Source organism: Crocodylus siamensis, chromosome 5 (assembly GCF_052110815.1).
Source record: "Crocodylus siamensis isolate JL-2025a chromosome 5, ASM5211081v1, whole genome shotgun sequence".
NCBI lineage: Eukaryota > Metazoa > Chordata > Crocodylia > Crocodylidae > Crocodylus > Crocodylus siamensis.
Window position 1 is genome coordinate 79,836,954 of NC_143399.1, and position 25,291 is coordinate 79,862,244.

The 25,291-nt window shown below is 42.7% G+C and overlaps 1 protein-coding gene across 2 annotated transcripts in view; it reads right to left on the reverse strand.

Annotated features, from left to right (window-relative positions):
• ERP44 (endoplasmic reticulum protein 44) overlaps positions 1-25,291 on the reverse strand; it is a 109,647-nt gene that overhangs the window by 12,169 nt on the left and 72,187 nt on the right. For both annotated transcript variants that reach the window (XM_090049452.1, XM_090049453.1), the window contains 6 exons: positions 23,654-23,838; positions 21,466-21,581; positions 14,006-14,063; positions 10,531-10,647; positions 3,639-3,750; positions 1,112-1,253 (listed from right to left, as the gene is read on the reverse strand). In XM_090049452.1, coding sequence (XP_089905578.1) covers positions 1,112-1,253; positions 3,639-3,750; positions 10,531-10,647; positions 14,006-14,063; positions 21,466-21,581; positions 23,654-23,838 — 730 coding nt within the window. The remainder of the gene's footprint in view (positions 1-1,111; positions 1,254-3,638; positions 3,751-10,530; positions 10,648-14,005; positions 14,064-21,465; positions 21,582-23,653; positions 23,839-25,291) is intronic.

The window sequence follows — 25,291 nt, forward strand, 5'->3', positions numbered from 1 at the left end:
CCCCCCCATCCCTGGAGCACGTGCTTGAATCTCTGCAGTTTTCAGCAGTTTCCTCAGAGGGTATGAAGTCTTAGAACTCAGTGGGAGGTGAGGATGCAAGTCCCCTTTCAGAGCCCTGCAATGGAGATCTCTCTCTGAAACAGTGCTGAGAACTGTAGTCCCAAAGGTCCTACAGGAGCCAAGGCCATAAATGGTCTCACTGATGAAACAGTGTTACAGGGGACAGGGTACCAAGTTGCATCAGGATTGGAAGCAGATCCCACGCATCTGCACAAGAGACAGATACGCTCCCTGATCTCACATTACATGAAAAGATCTGCATATGAAGCATTTCCTGGAAACATGGGATTCCCTACAGGCACCTGGAATGTCTCAGAGAGGCAGGTATGGCACCCTTGCAAAAAAGGCGTGTCCTTTATATTGGGGAAAAGGCCAGTCCCAGCTTTCTCTTCCCCAGTTAAAGAGTAGGAATAGATTCTGGGGTGGGAGGGGGAAGAGATGGGTGAGAGGGATACAATACCCCAAAGTCCCCAAGTCCTGATCCTCCAACCCCCCACCCTATTGACTTACCTGTATCCAGCTGCCAGGGCTGCTCCCACCAACCTGCCTGGCTGTATGCTGGGAACGTGTATGCGCCCCTGCCTCCAATCATCCTTCCCTGCTCCCCCATAGCCCTAGGCAGTCCCTTGCAGGCTGGAAGACTGCCAGCTTGCCAGGGGAAATTGGCAGTTTCCTGTGTTTTTCTCCTTTAAAGGGGAAAATCCATGATTTTCTCTTTTAAAGGATAATACACACATTTTTCCATAGCGAACAGAAAACCCGGATCCCTGTTTATGGCATAGCCTCAGTTTATGGTCTCCTGACCTGGAAATAGTTTAACCAGAGCCAAAAGTAATGTGCTAGAACCACCATGATGTAGTTCTGTGGACAGACAGTCCAACTAAAAGTTCTAACCTTGTATCATACTCATCTCAAATTCAGCTCACTCCTTTGCACACCTATCTCAAATAATTCCCTCATTCCTTGTCATGTTACTGCCAGTATTTAAACAATTTATTTTTGTTTTTCCCAACGAGGCATAATATGCAAAAGGAAGAAAATATATACTCACGACAAGTCATTGAAGTCTGGAAAGACGTACATGTGCCTAAAACTGTCAATAGCAACAACAGGACAGTCTGCTGGAGTCTTTTGAATATGTAGAAGTGGGTGTCTGAATTTGTCACAGTCAGCATGTAGAAAATTTATTGTACCTTGAAGTGAACATATACATCAAATTTAATTCAATTTTTGACTGTACAAATGTTAAAGGTTTTGGAAAACTTAATAAAAACAAACATTGGTTAATATTACAGCCAACCATGAATTTAGGGAGGCAAACATTTAAAAAAAAAATCACAACGTTTCCTGAATAGTTTTGGCTATACTATCATCCAGGTTAAAAACCAACGTCCTGTTCTACCCATTATGCCATACACAACTTACAAAACTCATACTGGGTAGAGCACGTTTGAGTCTAAAAAAACAGCGATTCTAATAAACATCAAAGTGAAAAGCCCATGCAGATGCCATGATCCCACGTGCTTGGTAGTCACCAGCCACTGCACAGCAACCAAGCAGTGTAGCACACATGAATGCATGTGGACTCAATTCCAATAATTGGCAGAAAATAAATTTGTACACAAAGAGTGCAGTTTCAGATGCTGATGTTGATTCTATTAAGCATGGCTCTAATAAAGCAGTGGAAAATGCCTCCAGTACAATGCTTTGGCCTTTAGCTGTTGATGGCAATATGCAGCTGATTTTATTAAGCACAACCTTAATGACCAGGTGTACATTTTAGGTATCTATGGTTACAGGCATACAGATTATCTATGGTTTAGATAATCTATGGTTATAAACTGCACTGATTTCAAATGATACCAATATAATCTGTTGCAATGTTACTTTATACCTGCACGCTTTGATAGAAATATAACTATAGCAAACCCTTTACAACTTTAACCCCGTTTCGTTTAGGTTTAAAATTATAGTGATTAACTCATATCACTATGGCTAGGAAAAGATGGTGCATTTGTCCTTGGACAAGTTGTGCCTGTGTTTATCCAGAAACAGAAATATTCCAGGATTGACATACATATATATTACCTTTTTAGTCAGGATATAGTGAGCAGCCAAATACACTACTGTTTTTCTGTCATTGATTCAATGATACAATCCCAGGATAACCATACAGATGTACTTTGCAATGTCTTGGGATAAACTGCTAGTACTTCTTACGCCATGAACCTTTTTAGGATTTAACCCAGGAAAATGGACATGGACATCAGAATGATTACACTTTGTCACAGGATAAAATGGTTTGTCCCATGATAGATATGATGTCTGTTTGTAGCATATAAGATTGTGCAGAGGTAACAGTTAAATTGTAACAGATGCTGCACTTCCAAGTGACAGCTCCCCTCTCCTTTTAAAGTAGCTAAAATCACATTTGTCCATACTTTTGAGTAGTACTTAATGGAATCCTTTTCCTCTGTACTCAAGTTTCTGAAAAGCAATTAAGAGAAATTGTGGGTAGGTTCCCTTCACCACTTCTTCTGATTTAGTCACAAGGCTAGGATTAAGCAATGAAGGCATGTTACAGAAGTAATTGTTTTTCAGCAGCTAAAGCAGTATAGAATAGGACTGCATTTCAGTGTTTAGGATGTGACCCTTAGTTTTTATACCCTACAAATCTGACCTATATTAATTCTTACATAAAATGTTATTTTCGAAAGTAACCGCTCTTACTATTTTATATGCTTATTTCTGTTGTGCCCAAAAGAGATAGCAAGGCTCAGGGCCTCCTTGTGCTGAGACCTATATAGAAACATCTGTGATGTTTGTTTTGAAGAGCTTTAAACTTAGAACGTTGTATGATTTAGCACGTAAAATGTCCCCAGATAAAATGTACACCTTGATTTTGGAAGACAGAAAATAGGAAAAAGATTTTCCCAGTTTCATGGCTGACTATGTGACAGAGTAAGTCTCCTGGAAACAGAGACTATCTAGGTAGTGTAGCATCAGGAACTTCCGGGTGTTGCACACTGTCCTTGTGATGCCACATTTCCTGGACTTTCTATGCTTCCAGGAGGACTTACCTCTAAAGTCACACAAAGTTAAGCCCCAGACCCTTACAAAGGGGCAGTGGCAAGACTATTCCTTCTTGATCGTAAGTACTTCTTTATATGAAGTTCCTGTAAATAAAGTGCTGTTTCCACATCACAGTCCTCACTGAATTACTATCAACAGCTTACTTGCTGTTTTGGGCTCACTCAATAGCTATGGTTGTGCAAGGGTTACACACAGGACTTTAAGCCCATCAGTTTGCTGAGCAGACACAAACAGTAGCCACCTTGGCAGCTGCATGCCATGCATAGCGTCTCCAGAAGTGCTTAAAAAAAAACACACACCAAATTTTGGGGGGCTGATTTTGAAGTATGCATTGTATGTGAATTTTGGGGGGGCTGATTCTTTAAATATACTGTATTTTCTCACATACAATGCATAGCTTTGCCTACTTATCACATTTGCTGAACTTTAATGAATAAAATGTTAAGAACCCAATAAAAGTGACAAGACAAGGCAATAATACTTACCCTTTTCGCTTATTAGTTGTCGCGCAACTTCCTGCTGGAATCTTTCTAAACTCTCCAAGTCATCTTTCATGTGGAAAAGTATGAGAAAAGGCAAGCCTTCTTCTGTTAATTCCTGCATAGAGAAAGCCATCTGATTTCCTGCAAGCCCAGCAAACACTTAAGCAGTTCTAATATATAATTTTTAACTACACTGAGTTTCTTAGTTAAAGCCAGCTGAAGGAATAGGATTGCTAAAACTTAGGGTGAGCTTCTTGATGCTTATGTTTTACCTCCCTCCCTCCTCACCCTCTGCCCTTCCATGCCACTCCTTACCCCACCTCCCTCCCCCACAAATCAAATGGAGTACACGTGCTTAAGGTGGAAACTAGCTAAAAAAACACATTGGTATTTATAAGCAATAAAAAAGTAATTGGAGTGTTCAATTCCTCCTGTGTTCATGAAATCAGGATTTCTTTATTCTCTGCAAGTAAGAAATATCTGATTCAATGACCAACTTCTCCTACCTAGAATAGCGTACAAAAACCCCATAACTCTGATTAGCTGCTCAGGATAAAAGGGGTATCAGAATACTTAAGTATGACATATTTCTTAGCAAGTAAACTAGACAGTAATATTTTACTAGTGGTCGACTTTTGGAGGCATTTCAAGATACTGATCTTTCAAGCCTCCCACATAGCCTGGGACTAACTTAACTATGTTGATGAGATGTAGACAGTTTTCAGATGAGACATCTTTGTGAACTCTTCCTGTTTATCTGATGGTGAAGCTCTCTATAGATGGTATGGCACTCGCTTCCAGAATTGCTAGATCATTCAAAACTTATCTAGCTTACTGTTCCTTGCATTTAGAGATAGGGAAATAATCTCTCTCTGTCCAAAATTGCAAGAACATAATCTGTGCTTACAAAATTACATTTTCAAAGCAGTATAGTAAGACTAATTTATAGTGCATTGTCCACTTACTTATTCATCTTACATGACTTGATCAATGAGGCTTCCAGTAGCTTTTTAGGAAACTTTCACTTGTCTAGATTTCCTTGTTAGAGAACATTTCCCAAGATTCATCATCCCATTCTACATAGTTATACCCTATAGACCAGGGGTGGGCAATTATTTGGGCTGGAGAGCCACTTAGAGAGTTTTGGTGAGCTATTGCGGGCTGGGTCAGCGTCCTCCTCTTTGCCCTGCAACAGCTCATCAAAACACCCCACATAGCTCTGTCCCAAGCTTGGCTGGGTGGATAGGATGGGGCTGCAGGCACGTGGAGAGTGGCATCTGTGAGTGGGACAGGTGGACGGGGTGAGGCCAGGATCATGACATGGTGACAGTGCAGGGTTGGGACCTGGGCAGAGCCACAATCTGCTCCCTGCACTCCCCCGTGATGGGTGCCAGTTCTACAGGCAGGGGCATGCAGAGAGTGGGACACAGCTCTGCCCTGGGCGAGGCCCCCTGCTGTCATCAGGAACGTGGCTCAGGTTATGTCTGGAACTGGTGCCCACAACCAACTTATTGTCCTAAATGGCCCAACAGCCCCAGGTCTGATTCCAAACCCAGGGCTGTCCCGACAATCAGGTGACTGTAAGAACAGGTCTGTTCTGTCCTGCTCTCCAGGATCTGTACCAACGCCAGGTCTGGTTCCAGACCCAGGGCTGACTGGGACTGTTGCTGACAATCAAATGATTGTCCCCATCAGCCCCAGGTCTGGTTTCAGACTTGGAGCTGTCCACAAGATTGTTGGCAACAGGGTCTGGAACACAATGTATGCCACATGTTTAATTAAGGTACTATACAAACCAGCCACAAAGATGTCCTATATTGTAGCGAAATTTTTCTGGCTGGTTATGTGGTATAAGTTTAATTTATGGTGTGATTAACATATTAAAGGCACTGTATCATATTTATTCAAATAGAAGACCAGGTCCTCTCCCACCTGCAATCAGCATGGGAGAAATAGCCCCTTGTCTTACATTTGTATACAAGGAAAACTCATTAAAAACATTGTCTATCATCAAACTGTTGCCAAAAGCAGCATGTACTCCGTAATGGAAACTGACTATAAGGCTGATTAAAAGCAGTCAGCAGTCTGCATATCTATAAAACACATTACCCATATTGGACAAGCATACTGATGGGAACCTTTTTTTTTTGTGACCCTTAAAAAAGGTGGGAAGTTGCTCCCCCAGGAGGGAACTGGCACTGGGCCTAGAGGTATTACAATACCAAACCAACACCTGGAGGGCCAGAGCTGGCCCTGACACCCTCCCCTTGGTGCCAAAAATGCTTGATCCTAGCCAAAAGGCCAAGATTCTGAAGGGAATCTACCCCACAGATCAGTTAGTACAACCCATCTGAATAAGTTACACGGCAGCGTTAAACACTGACACTTTTTCAAGCCATGGGGAGCCACTACACTGCATACATTTCAACTACTTCTTCACTCCCACAGCTGAGTTGCACCTTTCTTTCCCATTTCCAATGATTCCTGCTTCTTTACCACCTTTAAATGTATGGTGAAGATATTTAAGACCAAACAGGACCCCAAACAGTTCATCCAGAATCCCTGATACCTCCTGTCTCAGCCTGTTGCATACAATTAGTGTGGCCCCATCCTCCATGGGGTGGAGTCAGACTAGGACACACTGGCCTCATCTGCATATACATTTTTTGAGGAAACCAGGACTTGTTGACAAGAATAATCAGTTCCAGTCATGAGTGTGTGTGTATGGGGCGGGGGGGGAGGGCTAATTAGGACATGGGTCCTTTGTGGGAGGGTATTTGGAGAGTACATGCACACATACAGAGAGCTGTGCTGTGCTCTGGGGTCACCGTGACTTAAACACTATTGACTCTGCTGGGGCCCAGCCCAACGAACTATATGATGAATTGTGAGGCTTTTGGCTTTGGACTAATATCATGCATGTTTATACTATACATAAGGTCAGCAGGGTGTGGAGAGGGTTGGTGGGGAAGGAATGGAAAGGGGAGCACGAGGAGCTGGCCTGGAGGGCCGTGAGAAACGCACTGCCAGTGTGACAAGTACTATATCGATGGGGACTCACACAGTTCCCCAAGTGCCCAAGAGAACTTTGTGACGAACCTGAGTCCGTGGCGCACGTTTTGTGGGGTTGTTTTTATGCACAGAAGGTGTGGGGTAGGGCAGGGGTTTTTTTGAAGGAGACAGGGAAGGCAACGGGGATCACGAGTGAAAACGTGCTCTATGGTTTGACAGAGGGGACGGATGGGTCATGGGGTGTGAGGGTGCTTGTCACATGTATTAAAGTAGCAATTTGGAAAGTGCGTTCCCTCCTAGCACTAAAGGGCTCGTGCTTTTCAACGGTAGAGTGTCTGCAATTAGCTATGCACGAGTTGTATTTCTATAGAGGAAGAGGAAAGCAGAGAACGCAAGGAGGGGATACAACGCCCTGGGAAGGGCTGGACTTCAGAGGGTTGTTTCAGCCCCGCGTAGGCATAGGATAGTTTAAAGGACAGCATATTTGCCAGCAGGGTGGGGGGGGGCCTTCAGCAGGTCGATTGTGACATTGAAAATGTGAATATTATGTAATAAGGTGGGATTCTGGTTTCACAATGTGTTTAATAGTGCCTGTTTTTGTTTTTTTCCCCTCTGATAAAATGGATAAGGGGCTCCAAGAGTGGGTGAGGGAACTTGCAATTATATAAGAAACAAGTTAAATGATTTCTAAATGGGTTTTCAGGAATTCACAAGTGATTTTATTTCTTCTGTGAATGTTAGGAAATTTTGTAAAAGTGAGATTGTACTAACTTTGTGAAACCTCAGGTGCGTTTTGTTTACTTGTAGTTTTTCTTAATGTGTTTCATAGTGACAGCTTTTTCTAATAAAATGTTTTTAATATTAAAAAAAAAAAAAAATTATACTATACATAAGCAGGGGCCAAAGTACTGCTTAAAAGTGTGTTTATGGAGAGTACGTACTTTAAAACTTGCATCAGTTTCAAAACTGGTCAAATGTATTAATTCTGGATAAACTAAGCCTATGCAGGCTCATAGTAATTTGCCTGTGTGTTTATTTCAAAGTCAGTGTTTTCAGATTTGCCCCTTACTTCTATGTGCTCAGAGAGAGTAGGGGGTGGGGGGAAGGGACTACAAAAGGAAGAGGGTTGGGGGGAAAGGGGACAGAGGGCCTGGGACGCACCTGATACGCCCAGATTTATTTTCCCTGCTGTAGCAGTGGGAGTGGAATAAATTCAAGGCAAACCTTTGATAATTAAATTCTATATCTAGAAAATTATAACAAATTTATACATTTTCCATATGCAGAATCTAAGTATTAGTGGACCATCTTATATTCAAGTAAATATAGTTAAATTTAATTTCTTGTGTCTAAGAAACAGTGCAATAATTATTCCATCTGTTTCATACAGAATGGCATATATCAGATATAATACTGTGACATCACCTACAATTCAAATATTGCTCTGAAAATACTGATCTTCCAGTCATAACAAAAAATGCCTGGCAATTCACTGTAGTACCTCTATTAGGCTTACAATTTACTGCTCCCCTCACTTCAACCCTGAGCAGCCTGTCCACCCCTGCTGCAATGCCTGCAAACCCCACTGCTTGCCCCCACAGCCACGCTTTCTTTAGTGTCAGACAGAACTGAGACTCCATGCTCTCCTAGGGCACAGAGCACATACTAGCACAGCCCCTGCCTGGCCACACAGCAACAACCTGAGGCTAAGGCTGTGCCGCTGCCAACTGGCCAAGCATGGGGATAGAGTTTTCACATGCTCCATGTAATGGAGCCAGAGCCAGAGCCAGCCTGAGAGTAAAAGGTGGGCAAGTGTGCAGGGGGAGGGGGAGGCTGCAGCAGGCCTGACTCCAGCCCCAGTTGGGGCTCAGAGTCAAGAGCTGCAGCAGCTGCCTGCCCCCACCTTTCACCTTGTACTCAAATCCAACATGAAGGGCATTCTCCCCATGCTGAATGGGGAGGAACCTCATCTTGGATTTGAGTAAACACAGTGCACTGCTAACTTTCATGCAACTCAGTATTTTGGGTGTTACAAGTTTACCCGTTCTCTCCACAAATTGTTTAAACAGCAATTGCACTGAAAACAATTATTTTTCAGATATTTTACTGATCTCAACAGTGTTTTTCCATTTCAATATAAGGAAAGTTTCAGATTTGCAGATTCCTTCATAATACAAAGAACATCTTAGAATTCAACCACTCCATGATGTCTAATGGCTCACTGATTAAGTTTGTTCTCAATTCCCACTTGTGTGGTTAGTTTATGTACAAAACAGATCTAATAAATTTATTTCTCTGGTTTCCTTTTTTTAGTGTTTTAATTCCGTATATATATTTTTTTTTTTTACTGTTGTGTTGAAAAACTCTTATGTGCTTCATGTTATACAGAATATTTAGAAAAGTAGAAAAATATAGCCTAAATATCAATAATGCTTCATATTTTTGCTCCAAATATAATAAACATTATAATTTTTTTTTTACTTACATAATTACAACCAGGCAAAAGTATCAGAATTCTGGCATGTTTAAAATTGTTTGGCTGTTGGCAGCACCGAGTTTTTTAAACAATTGTTGCTAAGCAAAATGCCAATTTGGAATGACTTAAGAATCTGCTTAAGTAAACCAAAGTAGAAAGTAGCAAGAGAAACTAGAAAAACTGAGGCATATTTTGATACAAGCTTACAGTCATGAACCTTGGTTTCTAAGGGTCAGAATCTGATTTCACTGTGGGAAAAGTACACTAAAAATCTATCATGCACTTCTAAAAATGCTAATAACCTGGCATCTTTTTCATATTGAAATGCAAATGAAGAATTTAAACTATGCTTTACAGAAGTTCCTCTGTCTGTTGTCTAGAAGGTTACACTTAACATAGGCTATTCAAAAAAGAATAGTTGTTGTCTTGTTTCTTCTTTCACCCCAGTCTAGATAATAAAAATAGTTGGCTATTTTGATGATGCACAAAAGATATGAACGTGGAGGAAACCTAAAAAGCCTAATTGTGAGAATAAATGAGTGACTCTTCAGATGTAAAGGAATCAGGGAAAAGAGGAACAGATCTTGAAAGCAACCCAGGAAAAGATGCTAGTTGATTTACTATTAGAAAAGGGAAGAAAAAAATCTGATGCAAAGCAAGAATGTAAAGAAGGACAAAACTAAAAGCAAGACTGACATGGAAAATAGTGCTGGATTCGCTTAATAGAATTCAATTAATATATAATTCTGCAGAATTTGTGTAATATTTTTTGTGAAATGTATCCACCCATATTGCAGGTCAAACACTATTTTTTAAATATATATTTTTACTATATTAACAATATTAGACAAACATTATATTTGTATTAAATGGAAAGCCAATCAACTATATATTACAAGTAACTACAGTGTACGACTGATTTTCCTTTAAACTAAAATGAACATATATGCCTAGTATTTTTCACTCTGAGTAGGAAACAAAATTTTCAAGGTCTCTTGCCTTTTTTAAGATGGGTAAACATAGGGGTATAAATTTAAGTGACATGCCTAGAGCTGAAGTCCTATGCCTACAACCATCTTTCATACATCTACACATCTCCTGGACACTGTCGACATGGGCCCCACACTTACTTATAATATCTATAACCTTACCACTAATCTGCTCCCAGTTTGCCCATATTTAACCCAAGTTTGATCCAAGGGTTAAGAAATAAAGAAATGAAATGCTTTTTGCATGAAATAATTTTAACTGCTGCAGGAAGGTTTCCACTGCAGAAGGTTTACTGACAGAATGAAAATCAGATTTAGGGATGTGGGGGTGGTAGAGGAAAAGAAAGTTTGTTTTTGAAAGAAGAGACTGAAAGTTGCATGAAAAAGTAGAAAGGTAGAAGAAACAAGAAGTTCTTACCTCTCCATTCTCAAATGTAATTTCACGAACAAGTGGCACACATTTGTCTTGTGTCCATGCATAAACCAAATCAAAATTGGTCAGAGAACCTAGGTATACCATATCTGGAGCATTTTCCTGTTTAAAAACAAGTTTTGATCAGTCTTACTTTAAAATAATAAGATGAAGTACATGTTGCTAAAGTGGTGAAAGAGAACATAGCTGCAAGAAAGAACTGCAAACAATTAAGAGGTAAGATTATATAGATTTATGGCCCTAAGTTGAAACAGATTTCCCCCCACCCCCATCCTCCCATATACATACAAATTCATTTTACAATTCAAAATAAATCATTACAGTTCAATCAAAAAGGGTAAGTAGAAAAACTAATTTCTATTTCAAAAGTTAATTGACTTCATAGTTTCATAGTTTCTAGGGTTGGAAGGGACCTGAGCAGATCATCAAGTCTGACCCCCTGCCATGGCAGGAAATAATACTGGGGTCAAACGACCCCAGCAAGATGTTCATCTAACCTCCTCTTAAACACCCCCAGGGTAGGAGCCTGCACCACTTCTCTTGGAAGTTGGTTCCAGATCCTAGCTGCCCTGACCGTGAAGTAGCGCCTCCTGATATCTAGCCTAAACCTGCCCTCTCCCAGCTTGTGACCGTTATTCCTGGTTACTCCTGGCAGTGCACAGGGGAATAGTGACTCCCCCAATGCCTGCTGGTCCCCCCTAACTAGTTTGTAACAGGCCACTAGATCCCCCTTCAGCCTTCTCTTGTGGAGGCTGAACAGGTTCAGGTCCCGTAGCCTCTCCTCGTAGGGCCTGCCCTGCTGCCCCCGATCACATGAGTGGCCCTCCTCTGGACCCTCTCCATGCTGTCGACATCCCTCTTGAAGCGCAGCGCCCAGAACTGGAGGCAGTACTCCAGCTGAGGCCTGACCAGTGCCGCATAGAGGGGGAGGATCACCTCCTTGGACCTGCTCAAGGTGCATCTGTGGATGCATGACAAGGTACGGTTGGCCTTCCTGACTGCCTCCCCACACTGCCGGCCCATGTTCATCTTGGAGTCAATGACGACTCCAAGATCCTTTTCCACCTCTGTGCTGACAAGAGGGGAGTTCTCTAACCGGTAGGTATGGTGCCGGTTGTTCTCCCGAGGTGCATCACCTTGCACTTGTCTGTGTTGAATCCCATCCTATTCACATCCGCCCACCCTTGTAACCTGTCGAGGTCTGACTGTAGCCTGATGCTTCCTTCTAGTGTGCCCACATCCCCCCACATCTTAGTGTCATCAGCGAATTTGAACAGGGTGCTTTTTACCCCCTCATCCAAATCGCTGATGAAGATGTTGAACAGCGCGGGCCCGAGGACCGAGCCCTGCGGAACCCCACTGCCCACGTCCTCCCAGGTTGAGAAGGACTCATCCACCACCACCCTCTGGGTGCAGCCTTCCAGCCAGTTGGCGACCCAATTGACTGTGTGGGCATCTACACCGCAGTCCCCCAGTTTCTTAATGAGAATGGGGTGAGAGACAGTGTTGAATGCCTTCCGGAAGTCCAGGAAGACTATGTCCACTGCTACCCCTGCATCTAATGATCTTATAATAGTTAACTTGGTCTCTGAAAGACCAAGTGGTCAACTGCACACAGGTTAAGTGCCTAAAAATTGGTGTTTATGAAAACTCATAAAAAAATTAAAAGGACAGCTCAAAACTGGCTTCTTAGAGGTGATTAAATTTGCATTGCCCAAGCAAGATGGTTAAAACTGTGAAATTGTCTTCTATATTTTGTCAATATTTGAATTCCAAAGAAAAGTATAAGGACTTCTGCTAAAAATCCTTGTGGTTGGTGTCAGGGAAGTAAAAAAAATTAATCTGAAGGAATGATTAGAAGGCTCTTTGATTCAAAACTAAACAACTTCAATCAAATCTACTAAAGTCTTGGAAAGCATCTCCCCCTTGAAAAAACAGAAAAACCACCCCCAACATACATCCTTTCCTTACATTTGTTAATTTGTTACCATTGCAGATTATAGCCAGAAGCCACTGTTAAGATTTTTCATGAAGGATTTTATTTATTAAGTTTCACATTTGGTGTGGTGGACTTTTTTGGCAAATAAATGCCATATATATTTCATTATTATGAATGGCAATATGAGACATCTTTAGTGATCGGTTTTCAGAAGTGATCATTTACTAAGCACTCAAAGTCACAGCTGCCAAGGTATGCACCTTGAGCAGCAACAATGGTGGCAGGGGCTGGGCCAGCTGCAGCAGCCGCAGCTATTCCTGCACCCCAGGCTGGGGCCCAAGCCCCCCACTTCTCATTATGCTACTGTAGACACCTATATGTAAAACACTGAACAGATGCAAGACAAAAGGGTAGGAAGGTAAACAATTTGTTTTAATAATAATGATTTACTAAAGAACTCATAGGCAAAGAAGTCTGTAATACAGTATCTCAAGCTTTTGACAGGACACGAAGAAGAGAAATAGATTAAACACTTAACACACTCATCACTTTTCTACGAAAAAAGCAGCTACTATATTTACACAATTCTAAGATGACCCCTCCCCCCCACACCTTAACATGGGGGGGACCCTTGTCTTAGAATTGAGTACAACAGCAGTGGGGGTCAGGCAGCTGCTGTGGCTTGGGCTCCAGCCCCTACTTGTTGTCAGGGCTGTAGCCACAGCTGCTACTTGCCCCCCACCTCCTTTGCACGTCATCAACTCCCCTTGCAGCCTCTTCCCCACTCCATCCCACCTTGCAGCCTCTACTCCCCCAACTGCTCCTCACCCTCCCCACCCTTACCCTTGAGCCGTGCCAGCATGCTCTGTCCGCACTACAGCCCGAGGCACAGAGCAGTCCCAGATTGGCAGCAGAGCCATTGGTGACACGTAGGGGGTGCACATGCAACCCCTGGAAGCAACAGCCTTCAAACTGGAAGTGCCACTGGAAGTGCACTTCTGGTTTCGCCGCTGGCTCAGTGATCAGCGGCTGGGTGACAGCCCCCACCCCCAGTTAGCAATTGGCGGCTGGGTACACCTGTCCCTCCACTAGTGATCTGATGCCCCCCCCACCCAGACTCGGGAGGCCCATGAGCAAAGCACAGCCTGTACAGCTGCTATGGGGCCAGATTGAGCCCACGCTGCAACAAGGACAGAGCCTGTTGGCACAGAGCAACGGCGGTGCTGGTGGTGGGGGTGCATTGAGGGTAACCCTGACAATTGACCCTAAGTAGAAAGGCAGACTAAACCTGTGTGAGCTTAAAATAATGATTAAAAAATATAGTTAGATTTAAAGCCATTTCTTAGTCTCCCAGCCTCCATCCAAACGGACACTGCACCTGCCCATGCATCTCCTAGACAAAAGTTAGCAATGAAACAAAAATTAAGAACTTGATATCCAACAACATATTACATGATTTAAAAAACAAATCTCCATCAGTTGGCATTTAAGACACAAAAACAAGATAAATAATGAACTTACCCCTGGAGGCTTATAGATTACGTTGTCCCCACTAAATCTCTCTGGTTTTGAAACCGTCCTAAAAAGCAATAAATATATTTTAGTGGTGGAAAGTATGGAATGGCTTAGATCAAAAATTTCAATCTTTTTGGGTAGAGTGCCAGAAATACCCACAACCTCAATTTGTAAGATGTTGGCATGCCAGGGGTGGATGGCAGGGGAGCTGCAAGGGGCCCAATTCTTGTTGTGGCAGCGTAGCCTGGACTGCTTCCTTGCTGCCTGCCCCGAGGTGCATGTGCCTTTACTTACTATGCTCTAGCACCTGTGCCAGTGGTTGCCTATCCCTGGCTTAGATAATATAAGCTGTAGTTCACTTGATTGAAGCTACCGTCTTCTCTCCCTCTTTTCTAGGGTGCTGGCTTTTTTTGGGGTGATATTTAGGAATGAAAAAAATTGCTCTTTCAAGTGAGGTAAATGATGGCCCTACAGAGATCTGTTTGGTCTGCTGAAACTGGAGTGTGAAAATAACTATTAAAAGGACTTGGAATAAGCAGGTAGTTTCACATTACATGTGATACCCAAACTGGCATATCCATCAGCATGTATGGGTCAGGGAAAGGGAGGGGTTGGATAAAAGAAGGTCTGATAAGAGAGGTTGTAATGGATGGATCTTTTTCAGCTAATTATTTTGCATAACATCTAGAATTGACATACAAAGAATTTTTAAGCATTTTCCATTTTGCTTTTTCTAGATATACAAGGCAGGCTAAACATGAGAGAGAAAGAAAAACAGGAGTCCAAATGCCCCAGAGAAAGAGAAGGGAGGGACTACATTACTAAAACATTTTCTTTTTTTTTTTATATTAGAAATTCAATTTTGCCTATCTAGAAGCTCTATGGATGACTAGAAAATAGACAAAATTGTAATTTCACAAGAGATTAGATTAAGGCCAGAGTAATGAATGGATGAAGAATTTCTAGTCAAGAATGTTTAAGGAAAACTATCTATCAATCTATCAGCCACTGAAGTTCTCTGGTGTAGACACCTGCATTACTCATGGATTTCCGACTCCTAATGTACACAAACCCTTGCAATTAGGTTACGAATTTTCAGAAAATTTTTCTTGAGACCATATGTGTACTTCAAATACCTTCATGCTCAAGTATTATCATGCTAAAAAGAGCATTCAATCTCAGGGAGGAGCTACAAAAACTAATTTGCCAAGTTGTACTGCCAACTGAGTTAGAGCTGTCATCAACAGGTACACAGCACAACCAAGTGGCAGCTGGAAGTGCTATATTATGGTGGGAATACTCAGTCCTCTGAAATGGACTAGAGGTTTCAGCTTCTTGATTACCTCAGTCTCCTGCTACATTCCACATTTTTGCTACACAAAAAGAGGATACTATAGTACGCAGTTATTTGTACGATGTCATTTTGGATGTGGACTGTGTTATCTGGCAAGTTGATGTTAGTGTAAGCATACTTCCAAAAGGATTTAATAAAAGGGTAGTAGTTGCTGAAGTTATGGTAGAAATTGAAAAGTGAAGCCCACTGTTCAATCCAGATGGTGAAAATGTTATCCATGTATCATAGACATAATGCAGGTCTGACAGTGCATTTTTGTAGTCTTCAAGGTGATCCATGGAGATCCTGACATACTGGAGAGCTATCCTTGTGCCCAGTGCCATGCCCATGGTTTAGTGGAAGTGTTAGCCACTGAAGGTAAAAATTGTTGTGGGTGAAGATGAAATGGAGTAGTCATGCAAAATGCTGTGGTTGGAAAACTGTCATCTGTGGCTTTGGATGCATTTCAGGCAGGCTGTGATAACTTTATAGGAAGGGATGCTAGTATATGGGTTGGTAACATCTGTGGTAGCAAGTATGACCTGATGAGGGAGATAACTAATGTCTGGGATTTTGTTCAGAAAGTCTGTTGTGACTTGTACAAAACTTGCTCTTTGAGTATCAACCAGTTGGAAGATCATTTCTATGACCCCTGATGATTCTTGAGTGAGGATTACAGCAGTTGGATACAATGAATCTGCAGGGTTCAGTCCAACACTACTACAGGTGAGAAAATGTCAAACCTCAACCAGAAAAAGGTAAGCTGAGATAGTAGTTTGGACTTTGAGCAAGCTGATGAAGTCCAAATGCCCCAGAACAGACTCTAGAATGGCTGAAATGTTCCTCTTCTAACAGTCTTGAAAATCTGAACCAGTTAACCAGGTGAGGGGCAAGGGGGCACTAGTACCCATAGGAAGTTAAAGTGGAAAACAGTGTGCGGCCTAATGACTCATCAGTTAAACTATTAGCTGCTCATTTGCAGGGGCTCCCTCCCTCCCACCCAACATGGGGCTTCACCTGGCCTGTGCTGTCTGGTTGGGCTTGCCCTACTCCCCACTCCAGTGTCCCCCCATCCCAAAAGGCTCCTGTGTCCAAACTGCTGTGTTATCAGTTAACCATTTAACCAATATAATTAGTGGAGGTTAAACAGATAATTTTTAAAATGTATTTACATCCATCCCTAATGACCATGTTGGCCTGGTCTCATCTTATAGGACCAGAGGTATTGGCAGGGAAGACATTCAGGAGGATTCTTGACCACAAAATAAGGCAGCATTGGAGCTGAATAAATGGGGCTTTGTATTAATCTCTGATGTAAAAATCTATTGGATTTGTTTTAAATGATCGCCAAAATGAAGTGAAACAGATCACTTAGTTTTCCTGTGAGAAAAAACACAGAAAATCTCCATTTACAAACTACAGCAATCTGCATTTTTCCATGACCTACTGAAAAGCATGGCAGCATCCCTTGGCAAGTGGCACTACTTCTACTCTCTTATTTTTGCTGTGGTTTTGGCCTCTCAGTCAATCAGCAGCACAACCCTCCCCCCTCCCCCCCCCAGCTGATAATGTTCCTGATCCACCATAAATCAGAAGTATTTCCAATTGGAAAGTATGTCTGCTATATGAAAAAGAAGCATCTTGAAGGTTGAGAGATGCTAAATATTCCTACACCACATTGTTAAATGTTCTGCCTGCCATCAGATGGAAGGGGGTGTAAATGACATGCCAAAATGTTATTTTGTATTACTGAAACTGGTAACTCTGAGAGACTCTGAAGGCTGCAAGGTAACTGGTGGAAGTAGGGTGGAAGAGGAGGAAACAGCAGCAACTGATGGGCATGCCTCAAGGCAGCAGATGTCTAGTGTTTATGGTTTCTTTTTAGAGCAGGAGAATACCCTCTTAGGGACTCAAAAGGAAATATCTCTGGAAAATTTCACACTCCAGTGGACCCATAGTACCAAGCCACATAGACCAGGTGTGCTCAACCTCTGCCCCACCTGTGAGGTTCCCCATGGGTTCAGAAATTCAGAAAGACTCCTGCCTGCCTGTCCAAGATGACAGGAGCCAGAGGCAGTAGGACCCAGGGTTCAGTTGTAGGACCCTGCCCCACCCCCAGCCATTTCCTAGCTTTTGTGCCCATGCACTGCTCCAGCACCATGTGGCTCCTCGTTGCATTGCTGGACAGGAGCACAGATAGGGGGGTGGGTGGGTGGGTGGGGGTGTGTGTGTGTGTGTGTGTGTGTGTGGCAAGTCCCACGCACACACCCTGCCATACACATGTACCCAGACCCCCAGATCCACACAACCCCACACCCACACCCCACATACCTATCCATCCCCCCCACAGACTCCCCAGAATATACAAGAGTAAGACTTTACTTTAAGCTATTATATACAACCACCTCTATGTGCGCTATACAAACAAATGTAAATCAGGACAAAGATATTTTTAAAAATCAAATTAATGGATGTTTTAGCATAGAATTTGGTATTTTTCTGGTTCCAAGATGGCAAAACCCCTTGCTGAAAGTAGTACTTTTGGCGGCAAGGGGAGGGACTTCTGGTGGCAAAGGTCAGAGGTTAGGGGGTGGGACTACAAGGTGGCAGAAGGTAGATTCAGGCTAGATATCAGGAGGCGCTACTTCACTGTCAGGGCAGCTAGGATCTGGAACCAACTTCCAAGAGAAGTGGTGCTGGCTCCTACCCTGGGGGTCTTTAAGAGGAGGCTAGACGAACACCTTGCCGGGGTCACCTGACCCCAGCATTCTTTCCTGCCATGGCAGGGGGTCAGACTTGATGATCTGCTCAGGTCCCTTCCGACCCCACCAACTATGAAACTACGACTTCCAGTCACAAGACAGTGACCTGGGGCTGTGGCACCTGTCAAGGGGCGGGGATACGCATGTGGCCCTCAACAGCTTGCCAGAACTTGGTAAGTGGCCCTCCACCTGATATAATTGCCTACCCCTGGGCTAGTGGGAAAGAAAGGTCAATAGGTATTAGTTTCTCAAAGAATAATCCACGGTAGAAACTTTATAAACCACAGCTCAGAGACTGATCCTGTGCTTTAGCTGACAAAATAAATTTCATGCAGAGCAGAACAGGTATTAAAGCAGTTTTTGGATTCTTCAGTGGAGAGAAACAGAAATCAAAAAATCAAATATGCAGAATCTTGCCTCTCCTCTGCAACTCTCTTTTCAGCAGAAAGATGGACTGTTTTTACCTGGTGATATTTATGCATAGGATTTTCAGCACTTTCTATAGTGCTGTTTTGATGTTAAAAACATGTTGGAAAATACCAGGCCCGGCACTATAATCAAGTTGCCTTAAACTCTCTCTTTTTTTGTTAAACAGTAAGCATCTGTGTAAGCAAGTACATTCTGATTGTTTAAATGAATTATTACTGACCACTGATAACCAGAGTTAAAAACTGTGCATCTTATTATGCCATTAGCCAGGAATTTTTCAGGGAACAAAAGGCAATTTAACTCCGAGGCTTTCAATGGGGATAAGACCCTTAACTTCCTGCATCTAAAACAAACACTTGGGTGAGATATTCAAGCTCTCCTGTAGCGTACCCATGTATATTTTGTCAAGACAGGAGCTGTTTTGTGGGGGAAAAAACTATTAATTGCAAATGTACAAACAACACTTCTATAACAGGAAAAAAAATTGCTACTCATTTGTTTACGCAAACACGAGCCTAGGACCTTTTGCAAAAGTAGAGTTTGCAGTAAGACATTTTGCTTTTTAGGAAATTTTGTGCTTCACTGAAAAATGTCTTTTGCAAACAAATGCCATTTGAAAATGAGCTGATTCTCTAGCCCTGCCTGCATTTATAATGAAAATGAATAAATCAAAAAAGGTGTTTAAATACAGATCTTACTAAGAACAGGTTTCAGTGCGTGTTGAGGTGGAAGAATGCATCATTAATGAGTGAGTAGAGAAGACACTGCTACTCCAATGCTCTTATCAATTGTGCCTATAATGTTCTAGAAAACCTGGATTTGGGAATTTTATAGCTATTAGTATGGTTTGCAGGTGAGAAATTGAACAGCTATTTTTTTCACCAGCACAGATAAGCTACTGAATTTTTAAAGAAACAGGTTATTGGTAAGAGATTGCTACAAAGGACTGATTGAATACACCTGAAAAATTACAGGGAGTTTAAGTATCTACTAAAGAAAATCCACCAGCAGTTATTTTTAAAATGTAACTGTTAGGAAAGCTTTAGCTAACAGTACCAATGTCACTCTGGGCTATAAAACAGTGACACACTAACTGATGAAGCAATAGTAAAAAGAAAAGCAAAAAAAAGAAAAAAGCAATCTGAACAAAATTACATTTCACTGTATCAAGGGTGTCCAACCTTTTTGAATGTGGGGCCGGATCATGAACTTTTTATCACCCAGTGGGCCGGCGAGCCATATTCAAAGACCTCACAGGAAGCGGTATCACATCAGGAAGTGATGTCACGTGACCTTTGACACCAATGAAGTTGCAGGTAGTGACAATGAAATGGGTCTGGAAATGTGGTTTAAAATCCAAATAAAAACAATTTGGTCTGGTAGCACTCTTTTATTTTCAACAACCCCCTAGCAGTGCTGGAGAGGAGCGTACCACCCTGCTGCACCCTTAATTCCCTGCCTTTGTCCACATGGAAAGCCACAATTTGCAGAGGGGTAAAAGTCATTTTTGAACGCAAAACCCCTATTGACATTGTGCTGTATTTACTCCAGAGAATTGTTGTAGGGATCTGATTTTTCCAAAGGTTAGCAGAGCTTTCTATTACCATGGTTTCGTGCCTCCTAGTTTTCTAATACTTGGTTGAAACGCATCACAGATCTTTAATTTCTTATCTGCAGGTGCCCTCTTGAAGCGACATCCTGCCAGGGGGGCAGAAGCAGGCGCTCACGTGGCCTGTCCAGTCTGGTTGCGACCTGGGGGCACAGGGGGCGCCGCCTGACCCCGTCATGTCCTCCCTGCCACCTGGGCGGCCTCGAGGATGCTCCCACACCTGCGCGCATGGGCTCAGCAGCCAGGGGGATGTGCGCGGACCCTACAGGCAGGTGCAGGACATGCAGGAACACCCCCCCTGCTCCCTCTCCCCTGGGACAGCCTGACTGGCGGGGCTCCCTCCCTCCCTGGGGCCCGTGACTCATCACCCCCCGCACAATGTCTGTGGGTATGGGGGGGAAATCAAGGGGGTATGCGGGGAGGTGGGAGTGGCGCCAGCTTCCCGCCCCAACAGCCACAAGCATAGCAGCAGCATCTTCTGCGGGCCCAGCCGCAGCATCCCTCCAAGCTGGCATCCACACCCCCCGTGCCTGCTGCATCATGACCTGCTCCAGCCTGCAGGGACCAGTGCGGGGCTGGCATGCAAATGAGGAAGGGAGGGGCAGGGCTAGGAAGGGACACCATGAAATGAGGGGAGAGGGGAGGAGCTGCACCGCGTCGGCAACATAAAGCTGATGCGGTGCGTATGGGAACCTTGTCCCTTCCCCAGCCCTTCTGCAGCCATTAGGAAGCTGCTGAGGGGCTGGGGGAGGGACCAGGGGTGGGAACGAAAGTAAATGGTGTTTACTTCCGTTTCCCATTGCAGCAGCTTGGGCCTCAGAAAATGGCTTGGCAGGCTGCATGGCGGCCTGTGGGCTATATGCCGGACAAGCCTGCACTATATGAACTAAGACTAGGAAGAGTCATTGAGCAAAATTCATTTTTTGTTTGTTCTCATAGACCAGGGCTGTCCACAGTCCCATCTTCCCTCAAGCCTCCTGGCCATGGGCTGCTTCAGCAATGTGGACTGTGCTGCCCTACACTAGGGATGTGGGCAGGAAGTAGAAGCTGGAGGAGAGAAGTGGAGCCCAAGATCCTGGCAGCAATGCCTAGAGTGATGAGGGAAGCAGTGCCCAGAGGGGGACCGTGGGTTAACTTGTTGGGGGCCATGAGCTTGGCAGCCCTGTTCTAGGCTATCAGCACATGGAGACCTGCTATTAGACTCCAATCCTTCATATTTTGATTTCTTTAACATGCCAAAATTTCTCTCCAAAACATTTTCTGAAATTTATGAGCAACATGTTTTCAGTATCAGTGAATTCATGCAATTGATGCATTTTAGAAAGAAACTTACCCAAATGCAGAGAGGAAGACGCAATCATCATGCAAAATATTTGATACTCTTTCAAAAGTTCTATAGTTATTAGAGTCCTTCTGCTCAAAATATCCAATGATATTTCTTTTACTGCGCTGTAAAATAAAAGCAGGCAGTTATAGTTTCTTGCAAATCAAAGGTTATTACTCCCTTCAAGAAGTGTTACAGACAGAACAGGTTTTCACTTTCCCCCCTTAATCAAAAACATAGTTAATGGCTGTCAACAATCTGCCTCCAAATGTGGTATAACCATACAACAATCCAGGATTTCCTACTAGAATGGTTACAGAATATATTCTTTCAAAGAAAGTTTATGAATTTCTTGGCCTATTCAGGATGACCAGCGTGAATTAAAAAATAAAATCATTTCCAAGATATCTGATTAAACTTAAATTCTATATGGTTAAAATGTAAAATTGAATTCTGACATTCCCCTCAAATACTGGAAAAACAAAAGTTACTTGCCAGTAAGTAGAATACTTTGCGATGTGGTGTCCACATACATGTTCTGATTTGTGGATGTCTTACTTTGCCTAGAGACATTTTTCGCCTTTGCAGTATCTGTAGAATGAGCCCTAGTCTCAATGCTCCTCATGCCCTTGTGATGAACAAATGGGAAGAGTGCACTCCCTGTTCATGAGTTCATCTCAACTGCAGATTCCTATATATTACTCTTGATTCTGAGCAAGAGGACAAGGAAGATGGGATGTGAATTTGTATGTGGATAACACATCATAGAGAACTCCACTTGTTTTGTTTTCCCCATCCACAAGCACATTCTCACGGGTGGGTCATTCCAGAACAGTGCCTGCATATATGGAAATGGGTCTTTGAGTCCCTTGAAGCAAACAGCAGTTACAGGACTGCTACACCACGTGCAGCATCAGCTCTTGATGCTTCCGCAACAGCATAACACTTTGTAAAAGTATAGATTGAGCGCCACGTTACCTATAGAAACATTATGGAGGAACACCACAGAAATAGCATGGGCTCTGATGGAATGTGCCCATATTACAGGTAATAAATGGCATCCTAGCAGTCTCATAACAATTTTATACAGCCCAACTGTTGGGTCAATGTTGTTGTGCCCTTAGATCTTTGCTATGAAAACAAGGAGCTGTGGAGACTTTCTAAATGAGTTGGTTCAATGAAGGTAATAGGCCAAAGTACTTTTAACACCCAGCAAATACAGTAAAGATATTGAGTAATGATAAAGTAATGACAAATATTATCTGCTGCCACAAATGAAAGTCAGTAACAAATCCGGACAAGTCTTCAAGAATACCTTTCAAGGACAAAGATGGTATGGTTGGGGCAGGGTGAGGGTGGGGGGAAGAGTTACTACCAGGAGGGATTACAGTTCACTCATTTTTTGTACCAATGTAATCACTACCAGGAGGGCTGTTTCATAGAATCATAGAAAATTAGGGTTGGAAGGCACCTCAGGAAGTCATCAAGCCCAACCCCCTGCTCAGAGCAGGACCATCCGCAACTCAATCATCCCAACCAAAGCTTGTCTAGCTGGGTTTTGAAAACCTCCAAGAATGGAGCTTCATCATGGAGGGGTGGTCTTCCAGTCTCGGCTTTGCCTCATGTTCAGCCTAGACCAGGAGCCCTGTCACTTGCAGGGTGTCTCGGTCTCGGCTGGGTACGCAGCACAGCTGGGGCCAAGAGGGTTCACACACCCTTAAGTCTTGGGGAATCACAACAGCCACAATCCCCAGGGCTCAGACATTTCATGCTGGACATAGTGCACCTCTGCAGTTGGGGCCCCGTCAGGTGATGGGGCTCCCAGTCACAGGGGAGACCTCACTACACATGCTAACTAAAATTCAATTGCAGCCAGCTATAAAGTTAGTACATAGCCGGTTAGACCTTTTTGTTATAGTATAGTTACTTTACCTGTGTGCTCTTAAGGTAATTGTGCTATTAGCCAGTTAATTGTGTGATACCTGCAATGTGTAGAGGGGGCCTAAACGAGACACACCCATAAGTGACAATGTATGGGTAGAGTTACTTGAAGTTACTCTGACCTTTGAGAATATGAAAGCTGACTATATTTTTCTGAATAGAAGAAAAAAAAAAAAATCAATGCATCAAATTCATTTGTCTCAACATACAGAGCCAAAATACACTGATGTCATTGAAAGGAAATCAAGAGACTTACGTCAACAGAGTGAATTTCTTCCAAATCTTGGACTTCTCGAATAGGATTGCTTTTCTGTTGTCTTATATAGTCTGCTATTGCAGTCACTGATCTCTGGCCTCTATACTCTCTCTTCATCATCATTCCATTTCGAAACAGCTTTAGGGTTGGATATTTGCTTATTCTGTATCTTTGAGCTATATCCGCTAATATAGAAATTAAGAAAAAAACAGTTATATAAATACAGAAATGTACTGTCTGTTAATACTTATTAACATATATATACACTAAGGCAGGGACACTGAAGCAATGGTCCTTCCACTTCCATCTTTAAACAAGAACCAGAGGTAAAAAAAGTACTGGAAGAATACAGATATGGAGAATACCTGTCCTATTTATATTTAAGAAATGTAATTTGTATGGTCATCAACATGAAGGAAAATCATAACAATCAAAATTTGCCATACTTTTCGAACTAGAGGCAATGAGTTAGTCCCATGTATTTGGTGCCTTTTACATGCTTTTAGACACAAATTCTACACCTAAATAATGCAGCCAAAATTCAGATGATGCACATTTCCTCATAGCTAAGCCAAGCTCATATGTGAGCTCAGTACACGCTAAAAATTTCATAATTATGATCACATAAGTTTGCACAAAAACTTCCTAAGCACATGGAAATATTATACTCTACACATTTTTCAGAAGGTTACAGTATTTGGAGATGCATATAAGGCACTTAGCAAATAACTTAATTTCTTCTACCTGCTGAATTTATCAAAAATATTAAACAATATAGGTTTCCCTCGCTTTATGTGGGCTCTGTAGGTGTGAATTTGCTCTTATGCAATGACCCTTTTTATACCAAAAATTCATTATATGTGAGGTAAATTCACTCTTATGTAATCGGTGTGGTGGAAGCCCACAATCAGCTGCTTTGTGCAGTGCATTGTGGGAGTGATACACACCAAAATATAGTCTCCTGTGTGGATCTGTGGTCTTCTCTTACAGTCTGTAACACATAGTTGCCATTCCCATTATGGCTTCCAAACATCCTGCTAGCTTATCTCTGTCTACTGTTGGTGAGTATCAATATTGTCTTGTAAAAGTGGTAGAAATGGGTCTGGCGGTCAGTCCAGTCGAGGTCTTGGAAAGTATCCTTATTTGTTACATTGTAAAGTGGGTTCCCTTTATGTGAATTTGAGTTTCGTGCTGCTTTCCAGGGATGCATGTACTGCATAAAGCAAGAGACACCTATAGTCCCATTACTTGTTTACTATTTAACCAGTGATCTTTATTTAAAATTGACCAGTGCAGACCTCTGCACCTGTACAGACTCCTGCAAAGGTCAATCACATTTACTACTAGATCCATGTGTATGGATGAGAACTTAAAAATATCATTCATACACCCCTCCCCCCCACCAGGTACTATCATTTTTGAAAATAGTCACTTTAATCTAGGGGTCAGCAATATTTTGGGGCAGAGTGCCAAAAACACTTGCAACCTTGACTTGTACGATGTTGGTGTGTGGGGGGGTGGATGGCAGGGGATCTGTGAGGGGTCTGATCCTTCTTGTGGCAGCACAACCCTGGCCCCTTCCCCCTCATCTGCCCCAAGGCACGTGCCAAGCAAAATGCCTTTGTGTGCCATGCTCTG